The 19,319-nt window shown below is 36.5% G+C and overlaps 1 protein-coding gene across 6 annotated transcripts in view; it reads right to left on the bottom strand.

Moving 5' to 3' along the window:
* Positions 1-19,319, bottom strand: part of MARK1 (microtubule affinity regulating kinase 1) — a 140,676-nt gene that overhangs the window by 18,158 nt on the left and 103,199 nt on the right. For 4 of the 6 annotated variants that reach the window (XM_069545378.1, XM_069545377.1, XM_069545379.1 and 1 more), the window contains exons 8-13: positions 12,398-12,634; positions 12,191-12,310; positions 6,921-7,020; positions 5,779-5,891; positions 2,708-2,861; positions 2,206-2,399 (exon numbers count right to left, since the gene is read on the bottom strand). In XM_069545378.1, coding sequence (XP_069401479.1) covers positions 2,206-2,399; positions 2,708-2,861; positions 5,779-5,891; positions 6,921-7,020; positions 12,191-12,310; positions 12,398-12,634 — 918 coding nt within the window. Of the gene's footprint in view, positions 1-2,205; positions 2,400-2,707; positions 2,862-5,778; positions 5,892-6,920; positions 7,021-11,328; positions 11,415-12,190; positions 12,311-12,397; positions 12,635-19,319 lie in introns of those variants that run through there. The other 2 variants (XR_011247645.1, XR_011247646.1) reach the window with 2 other exon arrangements.

The raw sequence follows: 19,319 nt of genomic DNA, 5'->3' as shown, positions 1-19,319 counted from the left end.
GAGAGAGAGGTGGGAGATAGTTATATGCAAGGCAGCATATAACTAAGAGCTACATAATGTGGTCCGGTGATCAGAAAGGCTGATAAGGTAATTTTAGAGTATTCAGTTACAGGAGGCTCCAGGCAGAAGGCAGGACTTGAAATGATCTACAGAAAAGGGATTTTCATAATGTGAGGGGGAACCTTAAGCAAGAGCACCACACAGACACGGGTGGAAACCGCTGAGTATGTTTATGGGAAAATAAGACCAAGCTGAGTTGAAATGACAGGTACACAGCAGAATGCCATGCAATAAAAGGTGAAATTATTTCTGTTATATGAGGTGATGACACTCTGGCAACCGTCCTCTAGTTGATATGTAAGTAAGAGGAAGTGATTTGTCTAAAAAACTGCTTATAAAAATATATTAAACCCTATTGTAGTTACATCATTTCCAAATAGATCAGCTGGAATGTAAGTGGCTATATCCATTAATTCTTAAAGTGGTTATATACAGCTATTTCATAGACCAAAGGTAACGATCACATCACATATTTTTAAAACATATGGTTTCCATTACGTGTATAAAACAATAGGTACTGAGGAGTTTAACCCATTTACAATTATGTTAGGCTTTCTGGTACCTTATTTCATGCTTCTATTTAAACTGCTTTTTTCTTTTTTCTCTCCTTCCCTACTTTCCATAAGCTAAATCACTTTTTTTTTTCTTCTATTGGCTTAAAAGTTATACACTTTATTTTTGTTCTTATATTTTTTGTCCTTAAGTTTCTGAACTCATTTTTGCTTACTGCTACAGGTGTCCCTTGTTATTCAATGGGGATTAGCTCCAGGACCCTTGCAGATTCCATGATCTGTGCAGGCTCAAGTCTTTCATATGAAACGACTGAGTACAGTCAGCCCTCCGTGCATCCACAGGTTCCCTGTCCACAGATTCAACCAGTCACAGATGGAAATCAAGGGCTGACTGTACTGATTTCGTAAATCTCCCTCTCATCTTCCCGTCTAAGGCATATGCTTTTTCCTTTAATTTCTATCCCTATCTTCGCTTCCTGGATATCGTCCAAAATTTTGGTTCTGAATTTTCATTATTGTTTTTTTCTTTTTTGTGTATGTTATCACCATACATACTGTAATAAGTTAGCTGATTGCTTTCAACTTCCATATATTTTACAGAGTATTGTAGATACCTTTCTCTTCCTATAAGAATATTTCCTCAGACAGCAGTGTTTTCAAGTAGGTCATTGTTTCACAAGAGTTGATATACTTTAGACTTTACATATGGGGTTGCAAAGAGTCAGACATGACTGAGCAACTGAACTGAAATGACTGACGTTTATATGACAGTTTCGTTGGGTATAAAATTCTGGGTTCAATGTGCTTTTGATACTTTAAAAAAACATTTTTCATCCACTTATCTTCTGCACCCATGTTGAGAAATCTGACGTCAGTGTGCGTCTTGTTCCTTTCTAGGTCACTTCCTGTCTCATTCTGAAACCTGTAAAGTTTTTCCTCTTTGTTTTCGGTATCTACATATCCCACTTTAATGAGCCCAGGAACAAGTTCTCCTTCTGTCTTCTGTATGCCTTTTGAGTCCTTTTAATATTAAGTTTTCCATCATTTTTTTTGTTATTATTCCTTCAAGTATTTCTTCCCCTTCATTTTGCCCCTTTTCCTTTCTAAACTCACACTTCCTAAATGATACTAATTCTACTTCTATCCTCTGTACATCTTGGCTTTCCTTTATATTTTCTCTTCATTCTTTGCTGCTGCCTTAAGGTAGATGTCTCAATCTATCTTCCAGCTCTCATTATCTAATTTCTATAGTTTTCTGTTTTAAGTAGATAATGTGAGTTAACTCTGTAAATTAACTATTGCTGTAGTCTGCCTGCACTGAACAGCTTATTTGTAAACTTAAAATTAAATGCGCCAATGAAATAGACTATTAAGTAAATATTACAAACAGGAAAACTGAGGCAGGAAAGTTTAATGTATTTTCCTTGTGATAAGGTAAATGTTATTTACAGAATTCACATTTTTTTGTTCTTAAATTACATTTATTAGAAGCTTGGCCCCCTTTGCATATTCTTTACATGTATGATTCACTTTAAATTTTGAAACTTGAAAAAAAAATTTTTAACCTTTAAATTAAAAAATTTCAACAACAAATAACTACAGCATATTGCAACATGTCAGAATAATTACTCACACTTGGAATAGTTGAAGACTTTTTTCTTTCTGGCCCTACAAGAGGACTTGCAGTCATTTCACTTTTTGATCCAACTGTTGTGCTGCCAAGTTTACGAGCCACATCTTTGTCCCACTCCTCTTTCTGTTCGCTTTCCACGCTGTTAGCCTGAGGCCTTTTGGTGTATGATACAGCAGGAGGAATGGATGGACCAGCTGTAATTTTTAAAAAAGCATAATCAACTGAAAAGCAACTGACATATTTTCTTCTCACAAACAGAAACTTTTGTATTAAAAATAATCTTTGTTTGCATACTTTACACTTTGAGCTAAAATTAAACTGTTTGATTACAAAAATTAGGTCAGCCCCTGAAAACAGGATTATATTAATCATTCAGTAATATAAATCTGTGGTAACTAGGGATGACACAAAGACATAAACATGTGAACTGTATAATGCTTAACAAAAAATGCAAGTTTGGGCAGACTTGGTTTGTCTTTGCACTTATTTGACTCTCCCCCACCATGATCACTAAAGCGTCGTTGCTTCTGGTTTGCTGAGATGCTCCGCTGGACCTTCAGGTGAGCAGGGGACTGCAGGGTGCTGTTGTTTAAGTCACTGCTGGGCCGAGACCTCTGACACAAGTTTCCACTGGATAATGATTCACCCCCTTCAAACTATAAGAAGAAGAAAGACGGCCAGCATTTTAAAACAAAACAAGTTCATAGAAACATACACTCTTGATTTTTCAATTTATTCCAAGTCATACAAGGAGCAATCAGAAATAAGAAAATAATGTCTGGATACAGAACTGAAACCTGGCAAACAAGAAGGGAGAGGACCAGCTAGAACATCTTTCCATAAGAACATGTCATCTTCTGTTATCTTGATCAAATGGCTTTGGGTCCTTCTGGGTCCAAATAACAGCTACCAATTCTTGAATGGTTATTATATACTAGCTGCCATGCTGGAGGACTTCCCTGGTAGCTCAGATGGCAAAGGGTCTACCTACAATACGGGAGACTGGGCTTGATCCCTGGATCGGGAAGATCCCCTGGAGAAGGAAATGGCAACCCACTCCAGTACTCTTGCCTGGAAAAATCCCATGGACTGAGGAGCCTGGTAGGCTACAGTCCATGTGGTCACAAGGAGTCGGACACGACTGAGTGACTGCCATGCTAAAGTTGCTATATGTGTTACTTGCTTTAATCATTACTGCAAACCTATGATCTATTAACCTGCACTTTTTAGATGTAAAAATTGATGTTAAGAGATTCAAGTTTGAATCCTTTGGGATTCAAACTCAGATGTAGTTGGGATTCAAACTTAGGATGAAACCTAAAATTTTTACTTCACACACACACATTTTTTGTTTTGTTGGCTTTCTGCACCACATTCACAGAACAAAAAATGTGGTTTATTGGCTGTGACTCAGAAATTTCTTAGAACTAAGCATGGTAAACTGGGGATTGATACACTATCCTTCTCACTAGAACACAAAAGTATTTTGTTGCCAGTAACTTCTGACTGAATCACTGACTTTCCAATGGGAAATCTAATATGCAAAGCTGCTAATGATAAAGAGCAGAGTAATACTGATAATGAAAATTTTAAAAAACAACAGCTAACACAAAGGACATAGTAATGTGCCAGAAAGTGTTCTGAGGACTTGAGAAGTATTAATTCATTTAAACTCTCTCAGTCATGCTAAGAAGTAGGTACCATTCAGTTCAGTCGCTCAGTCGTGTCTGACTCTTTGCAACCCCATGAACTGCAGCACGCCAGGCCTCCCTGTCCATCACTAACTCCTGGAGTCCACCCAAACCCATGTCCTTTGAAACGGTGATGCCATCCAACCATCTGATCCTCTGTCGTCCCCTCCTCCTCCTGCCTTCAATCTTTCCCAGCATCAGGGTCTTTTCAAATGAGTCAGCTCTTCACATCAGGTGGCCAAAGTATTGGAGTTTCAGCTTCAGCATCAGTCCTACCAATGAACACCCAGGACTGATCTTTAGGATGCCATTACATCCTCATTTTATAGACCAGGAAACTGAAGCACAGAGAAATTAAGTAAATTGCCTAAGTCACACAGCTTGATAGTGGCTATGCTAGGGTAGGGGATGGGTGGGAGTTCAAACCCAATGACCCTGGCTCCAAAGCTCAGGCTCTTACTACTTATAGCAGTTTTACTAATTTATATCAATGCAATTCAAACGTCATTTTAATTCACACATGGGCTAGGCTGTATGCTTATAAAACTTAAATTAATAGGAAAATTAAAGATCTCAGGAGTAAAATCTAAAATCCAAGTAAAAACAGGTCGAAGTCTTTAGAAATAATCATTTATACTATTTCCCACTTCTTAAAATTCTCTTGGCTTGGCTTCTCTGACACCACTGCCCCAGCTCTTAGCATTTCTACTAAGGTCCCTTTCCTCTGCTGTAACAGTACCTACCTGAGAGGATTAGATGAATTTAAAAAGTAAAGTCCTTAAAACAGCTCCTGGCACATTACTGGGTGTTCCTCTGATGACAACTCACAAATCTATTAATGCTATTCAACTCATTCCCTTCAGATCCAGATCTTTATATCCAAATGACTACTGAACAGCTCCAACCAACAGGAAGTTCAAATTCAACCACCCCGAACTGAACAAGCCTCCCATCTTCCCCCTGAGATTCACTCTTTTCTTATCTTGACAAATACATCTTACAAAACCAGTCACCTACGCTACAAGTCTGAGGGTACCTTCTCACTCATTTCCAACAGGTTATCAAACACTGTTAATTCTACCTCTTACATGCCTTGGCTTGTTGTGGGTGTCTGTCCTCTTACATCCCAGAGTTTCCTGTGCACCTTCTCCTCAGAGCGTATCCCACACCGTACCACACTACGGACTGATTCCCTCCCCTCCACCCTGAGAGCACTAATAGTTACTATCTACTTATAAATAATTTAATCCTATTCTACAAAATGCCTCCCACCAACTGTCAAAGCTCTGGGCTATTCCTGACTCTCAATTTATACCTTTGTATTTGCTGGCCCAAAGGATCATTTGCTTTTATGGTTCAATAACCACTGGCATAGTGACTTCTTTACTCTCTCTCTCCCTACGATAGATCTCGACTGGACTTGAGAATTCCTGATTGATGTATAAAAACACTTGACCCTCTACAAGGCAAAACATATCACAAGATGACCTTTTCCTGGGTTCCCACCTATATTTTGTTTTAAATGGTGTTATGTCCCTTTGTTTCAGTTACTGTGTATTCTGTGCACCTGAAATAACTATGTTGCCTTTGGAAGGGCTCTTGCATTTGGGGGATGCTGTTCTCAAGGACCTGACTAAAATGGGGCCTCTCAGAGCTAAGCAAGATACTACACCTACTCCTTCAAAACAATCTCTTTGTGTTTAGAAATAAGATTAGTTTATAACTTAGCATTGTGAATTTTGAATTCTAATAAATAAGATTGTTAGTGTTTTTATATTTTTTTATACCACCTAGAATATTTTTGCTAATATTATATCTATACTGAAGCTGTAACCTAGCTTAAAAAATAATTCACATTAATGTGAAAAGGTGAAAAACTTACTTCAGGTGCTTTTCTACCTAGAAGAATATAAGTAGCCATGACTTCATCATATTTCTGATTTATTAAGGCATCATTTATCTCATCTCGTACAAAACCCATGGTGATCATGATATCTAGAAATAAAAAAACAAAATGTGAAATTTCTAAAAACAAGTTTATTTTAGTAAACAAACCAACAAAAATGGGCAAGTCTGTCCACATTAGATATGAAAACTAAGTTCTAACATTTTAAAGTGTAACTTTAATATAAAAACTTCTGGACTACTAATGTACAGATTCTGTGTAGTTAGATACTGTACACCCTCAATTTTTCAGGCAGAAACACTCTCATGAGTCAACATACTCCCGAGCCTACTCCATTTCTCTCTGCCTAGCATATTATTGAGCTGAGTTCCTTTGTCCAAATAGACACAGTATTTGTCTGTGACATACACAGAATACCTTCTCTCTCTTGCAACACATACTCAGCCACTCATGGAGCAGTTTCTCTCATCACTTGACAAATTTGGTTTCTGAACTGCAGGCAGGTTGATTCTTTGGAAGGCTTGAATTCCACAGTTCTGATCAGATTTCTAACTCCCTCAAATGCTCCTCCTTTGCCGTTCTGCCCTCAAGCAAGACAGGAGCATAGCTGAGGTGACTCAGTTATGAGTTGCTGATGGCTTTGAGAAGGAAGAGGGAGGAGGTTCGAAGCGGACACTGACCGGGTGTGGAGGATGGACCCTGCCGAGTTAGTGGGAAACCAAGAGGGGACCAAAGGGCTCCTCCTGCTAACTCAGTGCCTCTGTATTTTTGGTTAAAATATGTGCTATATTTTGCTGATATTTATCAGTCTGAACAGTGCTGATTCTTAAATCAGTCATTCCTCTTGTTAGGAACTGTTGAAAGAAAAGAATGAGGCTTATTTACATTGTTTCCATGTTGCCAACAAATGTTTTAGATTATAATATATGAGAACAAAATAAGGAACTTGAATTTTGCAATGTTTAGTGTATATCTGCAGAAAGAAAAGATGATAATGCAGCATTTTTCAAATAAAAACTCCTTCCCATTTACATTTTAAACACAATTTTGGTAGACTAAAGGACTCCTGACTTTTAGCCTAGGGAGGAGAGCACCTCTCACAATACTTAAATGCTTACCTATTCTTTTTGTGTCATTGAAATCTGGTTCAGGCTCAGCATATGGCTTTAGTTCTTCTTCTTCATGACCAACATTCATCCACCGATCTTTCATTATTTGCTAGGAAATAAACTCTACATTATGTTTGGTCAATCAGGACAGTCAACCACTTATATTAGCTCTTTTTTAAGTAAATGTGAAATCTGCTAATCAACAAGAATTATGTGACATTTTCAAACTGAAGTTACTGTTTCTAGTTTAATTAGCAGGCCAACAGAAGGTATAGGCCTGAGACATACTTGTATTAATATATCTTATGACAACTATACCCATCATCCTGCACACTCACCAAATGAACTGACTCAAAATACACTGCCTGCTGCCTATGTTCCTCTAAAAGGAGTATTTTCACATTTAAAAATTTTAACATAAAAACCTACTGATTTTAACTTCTGCTTCGTATTTTTATAGTTAAGAATAATGAGATTTTTCTCCTGGTCCTCTACCAAATATCTACTGTGCTGATTTTAAAATCATCTGCTATATTTTAAAATCCTCACTAAAACATTAGGAAAGAAGAGATCATTGGAGATGGAAATCAGGGTTAGTCAATGATGATAGCTTAGAGAATACGGGAAGAGAGGACAGTTAAGATTTAAGTCTAGAACTAGGAATTATTAAGAATCAGTGTGAAAACAGGCACTGGTGTGCATTACCAGAGTCAAATTTAAGCCGACACTCAAGCAACAGTCAACCCTGGGCTGTTAAAAGGCAACCTGGGAGATGCAGTCTATGGAACGAGGAAACTATTGGCAAACCATATATCACATAAGGGGTTAATATTCAGAATATATAAACAACTTCTACAACTCAATAACAACAAAAAATTGTGCAAAATAAAAAGTGGGTAAAGGACCTGTATAGGTATATCTCCAAAGAATATATACAAGTAGCCAATAAGCATATGATAAGAGGCTCAACATTACTGATCATCAGGGAAATCAAAATCGCAGTGAGATATCACCTCATATATGTTAGGATGACAACTGTCAAAAAAAAAAAGAAAATAACAAGTGTTGGTGAGAATATGAAGAAACTGAAACCCTTGTGCACTGTTGGTGTGACTGTAAAATGGTATTGTTACTATGGTAAACAGTATGGAGGCTCCTTAATATACTAAAAACGGAACAACTATCCTATCCAGCAATCCCACTTCTAGGTATATATCCAAAGTAACTGAAAACAGGATCTTGAAGAGCTATTTCATACCCATGTTCACTGCAACATTATTCACAATAGCCAAGATGTAGAAAGAATCTAAATGTCTGATGGATGGATAAAGAAAATGCAATATGCACATACAGTGAAGTGTTAGCCTTAGAAAAGAAGGGAATTCTGCCATATGCTATAATGTGGATGAACTCTCAGGACACTGTTAAGAAAAATTAGCCAATCACAGGAAAACAAACACTGCATGATTCTACTCATATAAAGGATCTACTTATAACATCCTTTAAATAACGGATCTACTTATATAAAGGATGGTTTTAAATAAAACTCATAGAAACAGGAAGTAGAACGTTGTTTGCCTGCGTTAGGAGGAAGGAGCAATCGGAAGCTACTGTTCAATGGCCAATACGCTGCACTAGACCAGGTGAACAAACTAATCCATTTCAGATTTCATTTGAGATACCTCAACACAAGAAACAAGAGGACAAGCAAGACTCCAAAACTGAAGAAAGTTTACTTTAGCCATCACTGCCAGTGAATGGAGATGACTACTTGCTGAGAAACTCTAGCAAAATAATGGACACAGATGAATTGTGAAGAATTAAACAAATTAACAGTAGGAAAAAAAACCCTACACATAGGTCCACACATTAAAAGACTATGGACTTTAGATTGGCCACATGAAAATAATTTTTCTTAAATCGTTTTAGCCTTTGTAAAGTATACCCCATATACATCTGAATTTGTACTCAGAAATTTTCATTTCAAAAATGGTTATTATTATTGTTTTTTGCTTTACTACCACTTGTACTAGGCAGACAAAAGCAAGATTTTTAAAATTATCTTAGCTGAAAAAAATGTTAAAAGTAGAAAAATACTTCTTGAGGACTAAAAATGACAAAAAGCAGTAAGGAAGGGCTTTGCTTTAGGCTCAAACTGTTATTATTTTAAACATTTTGGTTAAGGACTGGAAAAATTAAAGAAAATATACAAAGATGAGACAGCAGAAGAGTTTTTCGGCTTCTTTCTAAAAAAAAAATTCAGACATACATATTCTAATAAATAGGGAAAAAAAAAAACCAGTGCAGAGCATGAAACACAAATCCTTTTAAAATCATGTGTGATCCTGTCTCTCCCATTATGATCCCAGTTAGGAAGAGCTGAAAGCATTCATATACACAGCCTAAGAAAGCTATATAACTATTTAGATCTAGAAACAACCAAAGGTCAAGCAAGGATAATATAAAATCAATTTCACTAATTTTGTTCTCATGGAGGATTAAGGCACGTAACTTATAAGGCCCTAAAAAATACACAGTCATATCTAAGAAGCAACAGGAAGGTATGTAAGTTAAATAAGAAGTTAATAAGACAATAAGCAGATTATTTGAATCAAGATTCTTTAAATCAAATTTTAATATTAGCAAATTATATAGTCAGGAAAGACTAAAGCTTACTCAGTGATTCATGACACTCAAATAACACTGAAAAAAAACCCCATCAAATTTCATTTATAAAAAATGGGAATTGGGAAATATTTAATATCAAAATGTACAAAGTTGATATAAGTCTGTAAAGCTGATTAACCAGACTCCTTCAGTCAAGCAGTTAAAGGGACACAGAGAGCTTAGACATGAAGCAGCACCCTTAACCTATTCATTAAAAACACTGAGCATTATCTCTAATGAAAGAAACACAAATTAAGGCGATTATGACTGTATTACTACAATAAAGACACCAATTACTAGAAATTATTCTATCCAATATAGAAACAAGCTGTGGAGAAGAAACCCTCAAGTGCTTTAGGTCACATACAATCTTTTTTTGGCAATGCTACACAGGACCTAGCAGACTGCTTATATCTTCTGACTCAGAAACTATGGGCTTGGAGTATTTATCTAAGCATATATCCCAAAGGAAAAAAGCTTATCACATTAATTTTAGCAAAAATAATGAAAACATTTCAAATATGCAACAAGCAAGAAAACAGTTAAACTTTGATACATAAAGGGAAGGAGGTCATTCTTATGATAAAGCAAAGAGTACAAACTATAAATGTTTAAGTTAAAAAAAAATGCAATATGACATGAAAACATTACTGTATAAAAATTTGTTTACATATTGCAGACTGGTGTTTTGAAAATGGCTGTTTTTAAAAGTTCATAGATTTATTTTAATTGCAAAGTTGACAATAAAGTTCATATGAAAATAAAAGTGAAGACTAATACAATTTTTAACATTGTTATTTCTAAGGGAGTTTCTTAAGATTTGATAAAAGAAATCTTTTATTTAAACTGGTATCAGGTTTCTCTGGAAAGTCAGTTCTGGGAATTGTGAAGCAGAACAGCCTTTGTATAGTGATATCTGCAATATTATGGTAGCATTTCCAATGTAGACTCATGGTTCCATAGCTGGAAAACACAGTTTTGATAAGCTGAAACAGGAGGTTCCAGACTGTACTCAAATACATCAAGTTGAACTTCTGATGAGCAAATGTTTTCATAATAATAATTTGGATTTTTAATTCTACTCAGAGAATTCTAATACTGTAATCCTTCACATTTTAATGTTAAGGATAAAAGAGTTAAATATTTGGCTACTATTGTAAATGAATCATCATTAAGACATCAAGTACATCTTATCAACTGTACACAAGAGATTTTAACATCTATTCCCCTTAAATAATTTTTGTTGGTCTTTTTGCTCTGCTGATTAGCTGAGCTGATGCCTCAATTCTGGAGATTTTTTTATTAAGTGACATGCATATAAATTTGACTCCAGTGATAAAAATGGGTCACAAAGCAGGGTTAAGAGAAGTTTTTTGTCCCTATAAAATTTTAGAACTGATAAGTGTCCACAATTGTAACTATTTCACTTAATTTTCTATTATAATAGTTGAAAGTAAGTTTAGAAGAGCAGTAATATGAAAGTGGGCTTTTTTACTGCATAGATTTATCTATTAAAACATTATTAACATGTCGCTTGACCCCCAAAGGAAAAAAAAAACAGAAAAAAATTATAGGAAGGAACTAATTACATTTAAACAAATAATTCAGTAAAAAACATCTGATGATTGATTCACTGATATAAAGCATTTAACTTCCCTGTGGAAGTCACCATCCCTTAACTTCCATCCAAACATATTGTATCTTTCAGTGAAAAGTATTGTGGTAATAAAGTTACAAAGCCCAAACTAACCTGAGAGCTCTGTACACAGGGATGGCTCACTATAAGGCTGCCTCCTAACCAGCATGGAGTCCGTGTCAGAAAGCCCCATTGCTACACTAAAAAAGTACAGTTTAAATGAGGTTAATTCTCTGAATTTTCTACCCTATCTATTAAGGCAAATAAATGAAGACAAAAAAGTACTAAAGAATAATACATGCTGAACTCTGAAATTACTTTAGAACAGGTGAAAATATTCTTAAAAACAGATGGGCAAAATACTTAATAAGTTGTTCAGATTACAGCACCAGAAGGAAAAAATGTTAGACCTTTTTGGTTACATGAGCCTCTGACATCAGTGGGTGCAATATACTTAATACTTTTATAATAGCACCTATTATTATAAATATCTCACATATATGGAACATATATAGGCAACAAAACAGTGTGGTAAGAAATGAAATACCTGTTTCCAACATGCTCTAGTTATTAAATATATCAAATTTTTTGTACTGATGTTGACAGGGTTCTACTGAATTTTTTACTATCACATACAGTCATGGAGTATTCACTGGATTCAAATTTCACTATCTTCTTTCATCCTTGAAATATCTGTACTTCCTAAATACAAGGTTAGGTTTTCCTTTTTCTTCAACTAAATCAATCCTATCCCTATTGTGATGTTGTTTGAATACTTCGTTGCAGGATGAAGAAGTAAGAGTCTCTAGAGAAACCCACTGCACAACTTTTGGGCAGTGAAAGCATCATGTTACTTTCTCTAGCTTGAACAGAAGACAAATGAGATCATCTGGCAATTTTCCTAAAAGAACAGGGGCCAGTTCCTCGAATATTTTAATTGTCAAACTTTAAATATAGGGTGGAAAAAATTACTTACTTCTAAGCTGCCTCTCTTAATTGGATTCAGCACTAATAATTTCTTCAAAAGGTTTTCACAGTCTGTGGACATATAGAAGGGAATACGGTACTTCCCTCGTAAGACCCGCTCCCGCAGTTCCTTAGAAAGCAAAAGAAAGCATTTATTGCTGGCTGATGAGATCATGGTGATTGGGGATAGAACATTAATATCGAATTTAGCCAATACCTTTAAATTCTGGCCGTCAAAAGGCAAGGAGCCACTGACCAACGTGTAGAGAATGACGCCGAGGCTCCACACGTCCACTTCAGGCCCGTCATACTTCTTCCCTTGGAAAAGCTCAGGAGCGGCGTAAGGTGGGCTGCCACAAAATGTGTCCAACTTGTTCCCGACTGTAAATTCATTACTAAAACCAAAGTCAGCAATTTTAATATTCATATCAGCATCAAGGAGAAGGTTCTCAGCCTAAGAAGAAAATAATAAAAAGGACAATGTAAAGAGCCTACGTAAAATAAAATGTTCATTATAATTATTCAGATCTTAAACATGTATTGTTGTCTCTCTTTTTAAGATTATGTGAATTTTTTATTATTTAAAAACTTTTTCCAAGCTTCACTGAGGTGTGACTGACAAATAAAAATTGAATATATTTAGGCTTTACAGCATTACTTTTTAAAAGGGTATACAAAGCAATAATTTAATAAACCTGTAGATTGTGAAATGATTACCATAATCTAGTTAATTAACACATCTATTACCTCACAGTTACTTTTTCAAATTTGTTATTAATTCTTATTGGAGTTTAGTTGCTTTACAGTTCTGTGTTAGCTTCTGCTGTACTGCAAAGTGAATCATTTATACACATACATACATCTGCTCTTTTCTGGATTTCCGTCCCATTTAAGTCACCACAGTGCACTGAGTAGGGTTCTCTGTGCTATATAGTAGGTTCTCTTTAGTTATCTATTTTACACATAATAGTATATATATGTCGGTCTCAATCTCCTAATTTCTTGTCTTTCATTTTAAAATATAACATCAAACTGAGAAGCCCAGTAGACTACTTCAACATCTAGTTGTTCAGAATTACATCTCTATAGGACTGAATTTTAACACTATCGCTTCATGGCAAATAGATAGTGTATAAAAATGGAACAGTGACAGACTGCAGACGGTGACTGCAGCCGTGAAAGTAAAAGACGACTTGAAGAAAAGCTATGACAAACCTAGAGAGCGTATTAAAAAGCAGAGACATCACTTTGCCAACAAAGGTCCATATAATCAAAGTTACGGTTTTTACAGTAATCATGGACAGATGTGAGAGTTGGACCACAGAGAAGGCTGAGTGCTGAACAACTGATGCTTTCAAACTGTGGTGCTGGAGAAGACTCTTGACAGTCCCTTGGACTGTAAGGAGATCCAACCAGTCAATCCTAAAGGAAATCAACCCTGAATATTCACTGGAAGGACTGACGCCAAAGCTGAAATTCCAATACTTTGGCCACCTGACGCAAAGAATTGACTCATTGAAAAAGACCCTGATGCTGGGAAAGATTGAAGACAGGAGGAGACAGGGACGACAGAGGATGAGATGGTTGAATAGCACCTCTGACTCAATGGTCATGAGTTTGAGTAAGCTCCAGGAGTTGGTGATGGACAGGAAGACTGGTGTGCTGCAGTCCATGGGGTCGCAGAGAGTCAGACACGACTGAACGACTGAGCAACAACGACAAAGACTGAATTTTAGCACTATATAGGAAGGTTTCGTTTATATGCATGTATGTAACTAGGCTGCCCAGGTGGTGCTAGTTGTAAAGAACCCACTTGCCAATGCAGGAGATGTAAGAGACGCAGGCTCAATCCCTGGGTCGGGAAAATCCCCTGGAGAAGGGCGTGGTAACCCACTCCAGTATCCGTGCCTGGAGAATCCCATGCATAGAGAAGCCTGGCAGGCCACAGTCCATAGGGATGCAAAGAGTCGGACATGCCTGAAGCAACTCAGTATGCACACATGTGCGTAACTGTTTAAGAAAGTTCATTTAAAAACTATTTCCTCCCAGAGGTCATTTTAAGCCTAATTTTCTTCCTTACGGTAAGAAACATCCTGGAATTGTACCTTAATATGACCTATTCTAAAGAACATAAGTCAACAACACTAATACACTATGGGGTTAAACCAACCAATTTACCCAAATATGCTCTGTTTTAATAGAGTATCACTAGTTAAAGCAAGTCAGGGGTTCCATGACTAATGAATTCATTCCTTGTCCTCTCTTGCAAAATGCATCCTCAACAAAGTTCTATTCTTCCAGTAAAAGAAAACAATACAACATTAGCCTCCGTTAGGTTTTATCTGTTTTAAGCCTCTTTAATTTTCCAAAACTACATTGTTTTACTGGAGGTTTATTATGGTAGAAAGAAGAGATTTCTCCCTATGTTTTGAAAAAATGGGTTTTCTAAAATATTCCTGAATCAGAAACATCTAACAAAAAACATTTAAAGGTACCTTTTATACATGCAAGTAATTCAATAAAGGATTTGGTTTTGTACATGTTTTGTTTCATTCTGTGCTAAACTGACAGACTAACAAAGTTATCACTTAGTTTGTAGATGTGTTTTATCAGGTTACAAAAAGGAGTAAAATTTTACTAAAATAAATCCAGAGTTCTCTACACCACTTAAGGGTCCAACAGTCAGCAGACCTCAGCACTCAGCCCATCATATTTTTCTTCCTTCCCTTACCTCCTTCTTTTCTTAAGAAATACTAGTTTGGGATATTTGTTTTCATCCTGTTTTAGGAAATAAAGATACAGATAATACCCAAAATATGCAAAAAATGTGGTATATTTTAACAGCACACAGATTTGGAAGATTTATATTAGTTCATCACATTATGGACTGTGTGACAAAACCAGGTTACTCTGATGTTCTGATTTAAGGGTCTGGTAATTGTAAATTTCTGTGGCATTCTGGGAGCAAGCTAGACTTAGCTCAGTCTCTCTAAAGATGTCTGGATAGATAGCAAAGTATCCAAGGCTGCCCAAGAAGGGGAGAGCTGGAGAGTTTTGAGGTTTCCTCCCAAGTGCATACAGGAAACTCCCTCCACAGGACTAGAGGAGAAACACAAGGTGATGAAAGTTTTTTTTTTTTTTTGCAGATATATTCCATTTAAGAAATGAGACAACAAACTAGGAGTCAAACACACAGGCAGGGAAATAAATAGCTCTCTTCTTTCTCTTTCTTTGCAGCAGTGATTTCCCTTAAAATAGCTGAGAGAGGAAACTGAGAAATAGAAATATTTGAAGCAGTAGAAACTCTAAAACCTCAGAAAAATGGAGCAAAATACAGTGTTAGACTTTAAACAACTATTTAGGACAGTATATTCAAATATAACACAAATTACTGCTAGTAACTGACATAGGCAATGAGAAAAGAAGTTTAAAAAAAAAAAGACTCCTAGATAAGGAACATGTAAATCAAACTTGGAAAAATAGAGAAAAAGGGGAAAAAAAAACTTTTTTAGACAAAGAACTTTTTTACTTTTATTAAAAAAAAATCAATTTGGCCTCAACCATTTCTTTTTTAAAAATTATTTTTAATAAAAAAAACATAATTAAAGAGAAATATCAATAACCTCAGATATGCAGATGACATCACCCTTATGGCAGAAAGTGAAGAAGAACTAAAGAGCCCCTTGAGGAAAGTAAAAGAGGAGAGTGAAAAAGTTGGCTTAAAGCTCAACATTCAGAAAACTAAGATCATAGCATTTGGTCCCATCACTTCATGGGAAATAGATGGGGAAACAGTGGAAACAGTGGCTGACTTTATTTTTCTGGGCTCCAAAATCACCGCAGATGGTGATTGCAGCCATGAAATTAAAAGACGCTTACTCCTTGGAAGGAAAGATATGACCAACCTAGATAGCATATTCAAAAGCAGAGATATTACTTTGCCAAGAAAGGTCCGTCTAGTCAAGGCTATGGTTTTTCCAGTGGTCATGTACGGATGTGAGAGTTGGACTATAAAGAAAGCTGAGTACCGAAGAATTGATGCTTTTGAACTGTGGTGTTGGAGAAGACTCTTGAGAGTCCCTTGGACTGCAAGGAGATCCAACCAGTCCATCCTAAAGGAGATCAGCCCTGGGTGTTCTTTGGAAGGACTGATGCTGAAGCTGAAACTCCAATACTTTGCCACCTGATGTGAAGAGCTGACTCACTGGAAAAGACCCTAATGCTGGGAAAGATTGAGGGCAGGAGGAGAAGGGGACAACAAAGGATGAGATGGTTGGATGGCATCACCGATTCAAAGGACATGGGTTTGGGTGAACTCCAAGAGTTGGTGATGGACAGGGAAGCCTGACGTGCTACAGTTCGTGGGGTCGCAAAGAGTCGGAGACGACTGAGCAACTAAACTGAACTGAACATGATGATTTGATATACATACACGTAGTGAAATGATTACTACTAAAGTTAATTAACATATTTCCTCACAGTTACCTTTTTTTTTGGTATTAATGATGGGAACACCTGAAATCTACTCTCTAAGCAAACCTCCAGTACTTAATACAGTATTATTAACTTTTGGGGGCCATACTGCATGGCATGTGAGATCTTAGTTCCCTGACTAGGGATCCAACCTGTGCCCCTTGCATTGGAACCTTGCAGTTTTAACCACTGGACCACCAGGGAAGTTACCAATAATCAACTTTTCGGGTTATATATCAAAAGCTCAGGCAACCACAGCAAACATAAACAAGTGAGACTATATCAAACTAAAAAGCTTCTGCACAGCAAAGGAAACCGTCAACAAAATGAAAAGAAAACATACAGAATGGGAGAAAATATTTGCAAACCACACATCTGAAAGGGGTTAATATTTAAAATATGTAAGAAACTCACGTGACTCAATAACCAAAAAACCAAACAACCAGATTAAAAAATTGGCAAAACATCTACATAGACATTTTACCAAAGAAGACATGCAGTCAACAGGTATATGAAAAGTTGCTCAACATCACTACTCATCAGAGAAATGCAAATCAAAACCACAATGAGGTATTATCTCACAACTTGACAGCTATATGAAAAAAATAAAGGATAAGTGTCATCAATAGTGTGAGGAACTAGAACACTGTGTTCTGTTGGGAGGGCTGTAAATCGGTATAGTCATTCTACAAAACAGTACAGAGGTTCTTCAAAAGCTGAAACTAGAACTACCACGTGATCCAGCCATCTGCCTTCTCAGTCTACCTAAAGAAAATGAAATCAGTTCCTCCAAGAGGTATCTGCCCTCCCATGTTCATTGCCACCATCATTTCTTGACTATCACACATAACTTAGTCTAAAGTATGCTGCTGCTGCTGCTGCTGCTAAGTCGCTTCAGTCGTGTCCGACTCTGTGCGACCCCAATGGGGTGCCATTGCCTTCTCCAAAAGTATGCTAGTTTATACTAATCATATGCATTTGATATTCATCATAGTAGTAGTGTTATTCGCTCAGTCGTGTCTGACTCTTTTGAGACCGCATGCACTGTAGTCTGCCAAGGTCCTCTGCCCATGGGATTCTGGACAAGAATACTGGAACAGGTAGCCACTGCCTTCTCCAGGAGATCTTCCCAAATCAGGGATCAAACACGGGCCCTCCTGCATTGCAGGCATATTCTTTACCAACTGAGCCACCAGGGATTCATAGAAACATTTAAAATTTTCCTACTATTTCTCTGAATTTCAATGTAAGGATGAGCACTGGCTCTTACATCAGACAAACCTGGATTTGTACCCTGACCTTGCTTCTGATGGAATGGGGCCTCCAGCATTTTTAATTAGGGACAAAGTTACACATTTATGCATTAAGAGAAGCTAATTAACAGAATCAAATCCTCTTAACCTTTAATGCTAGATAACCTCTCATCCACATTTTCTTCACTTGCTCAGTGAAAATACTGCCCTTTAAGAAAATATTCCTATGATTTATGTCAGAGTGTTTTGCCTCGGTTCTCTTCTAGGAATTTTATGGTGTCATGCCTTGTATTTAGATCTTTAAATCATTTGGAGTTTGTTTTTGCATATGGTGTGAGAGAGTGGTCTAATTTCACTGACTTAAAGGTAGCTGTCAAGCTTTCCCAACACCACTTGATGAAGAGACTGTCTTTTTTCTACTGTATACTCTTGCCTCCTTTGTCTTTGCCATAGATTAATTGATTGTAGGTGTGCGGGTTTATTTCTGGGCTCTTGATTCTGTTCCACTGATCTATATGTCTGCTTTTATGCCAATACTAAGCTGTTTGGATTACTGTAACTTTGTGGTATCATCTGAAGTCTAGGAGGGCTGTGCCTCCAGATTTGTTTTTTATTCTCAAGATTGCTTTGGCAATTCTAGGTCTTCTGTGGTACCATATAAATTTGAGGATTATTTGTTCCAGTTCTGTGAAAACTGTCATGGAAGTTTTCATAGGAATTACATTACATTTGTGGACTGCTTTGAGGAGTGTGGCATTTTACCAATATTAATTCTTCCAATCCAAGAGTATGGGGTATCTTTCCATTTCTTTCAATCATCTTCAATTTCTTTTATCAATATTTTACAGTTTTCAGTGTTATAGGTGCATATAAATCTTTTACCTCCTTAGTTAAGTTTATTCCCCCAGACAAAAGATATAAAAGCAAAAATAAATAAAATAAAGGGGACCTAATCAAACTTCAAAGCTTTTGCACAGCAAAGGAAACCATGAACAAAACAAAAAAAGAATCAAGGAATGGGATAAACTATTTGCAAATTTTTAAATTTTTTATTAACAAGGGGTTAATATTCAAAATATATCAACAGCTCATACAACTCAATAATACAAAAAACCAACAGGCCAATCAAAAAATGGGCTGACAACCTAAACAGTCACTTCGTCAAAGAAGACATACATGATGGCCAACAGGCACATGAAAAGATGCTCAACACTGCTAATTATTAGAAAAATGTATATAAATGTATATCAAAAGCACAATGAGGTTATCACTTCACCATGGGCAGAATGGCTATCATCAAAAAGACTACAATTAATAAATGCTTAAAAGGGTGTGAATAAAAGAGAACCTGCCTACACAGTTGGTGGGAATGTAAACTGGTGCATCGGCTATGGAGAAGAGTAAGGAGGTTCC

Source organism: Ovis canadensis, chromosome 12, assembly GCF_042477335.2.
Source record: "Ovis canadensis isolate MfBH-ARS-UI-01 breed Bighorn chromosome 12, ARS-UI_OviCan_v2, whole genome shotgun sequence".
Classification (NCBI taxonomy): domain Eukaryota; kingdom Metazoa; phylum Chordata; class Mammalia; order Artiodactyla; family Bovidae; genus Ovis; species Ovis canadensis.
This window is presented reverse-complemented; position numbering and strand designations above follow the sequence as displayed.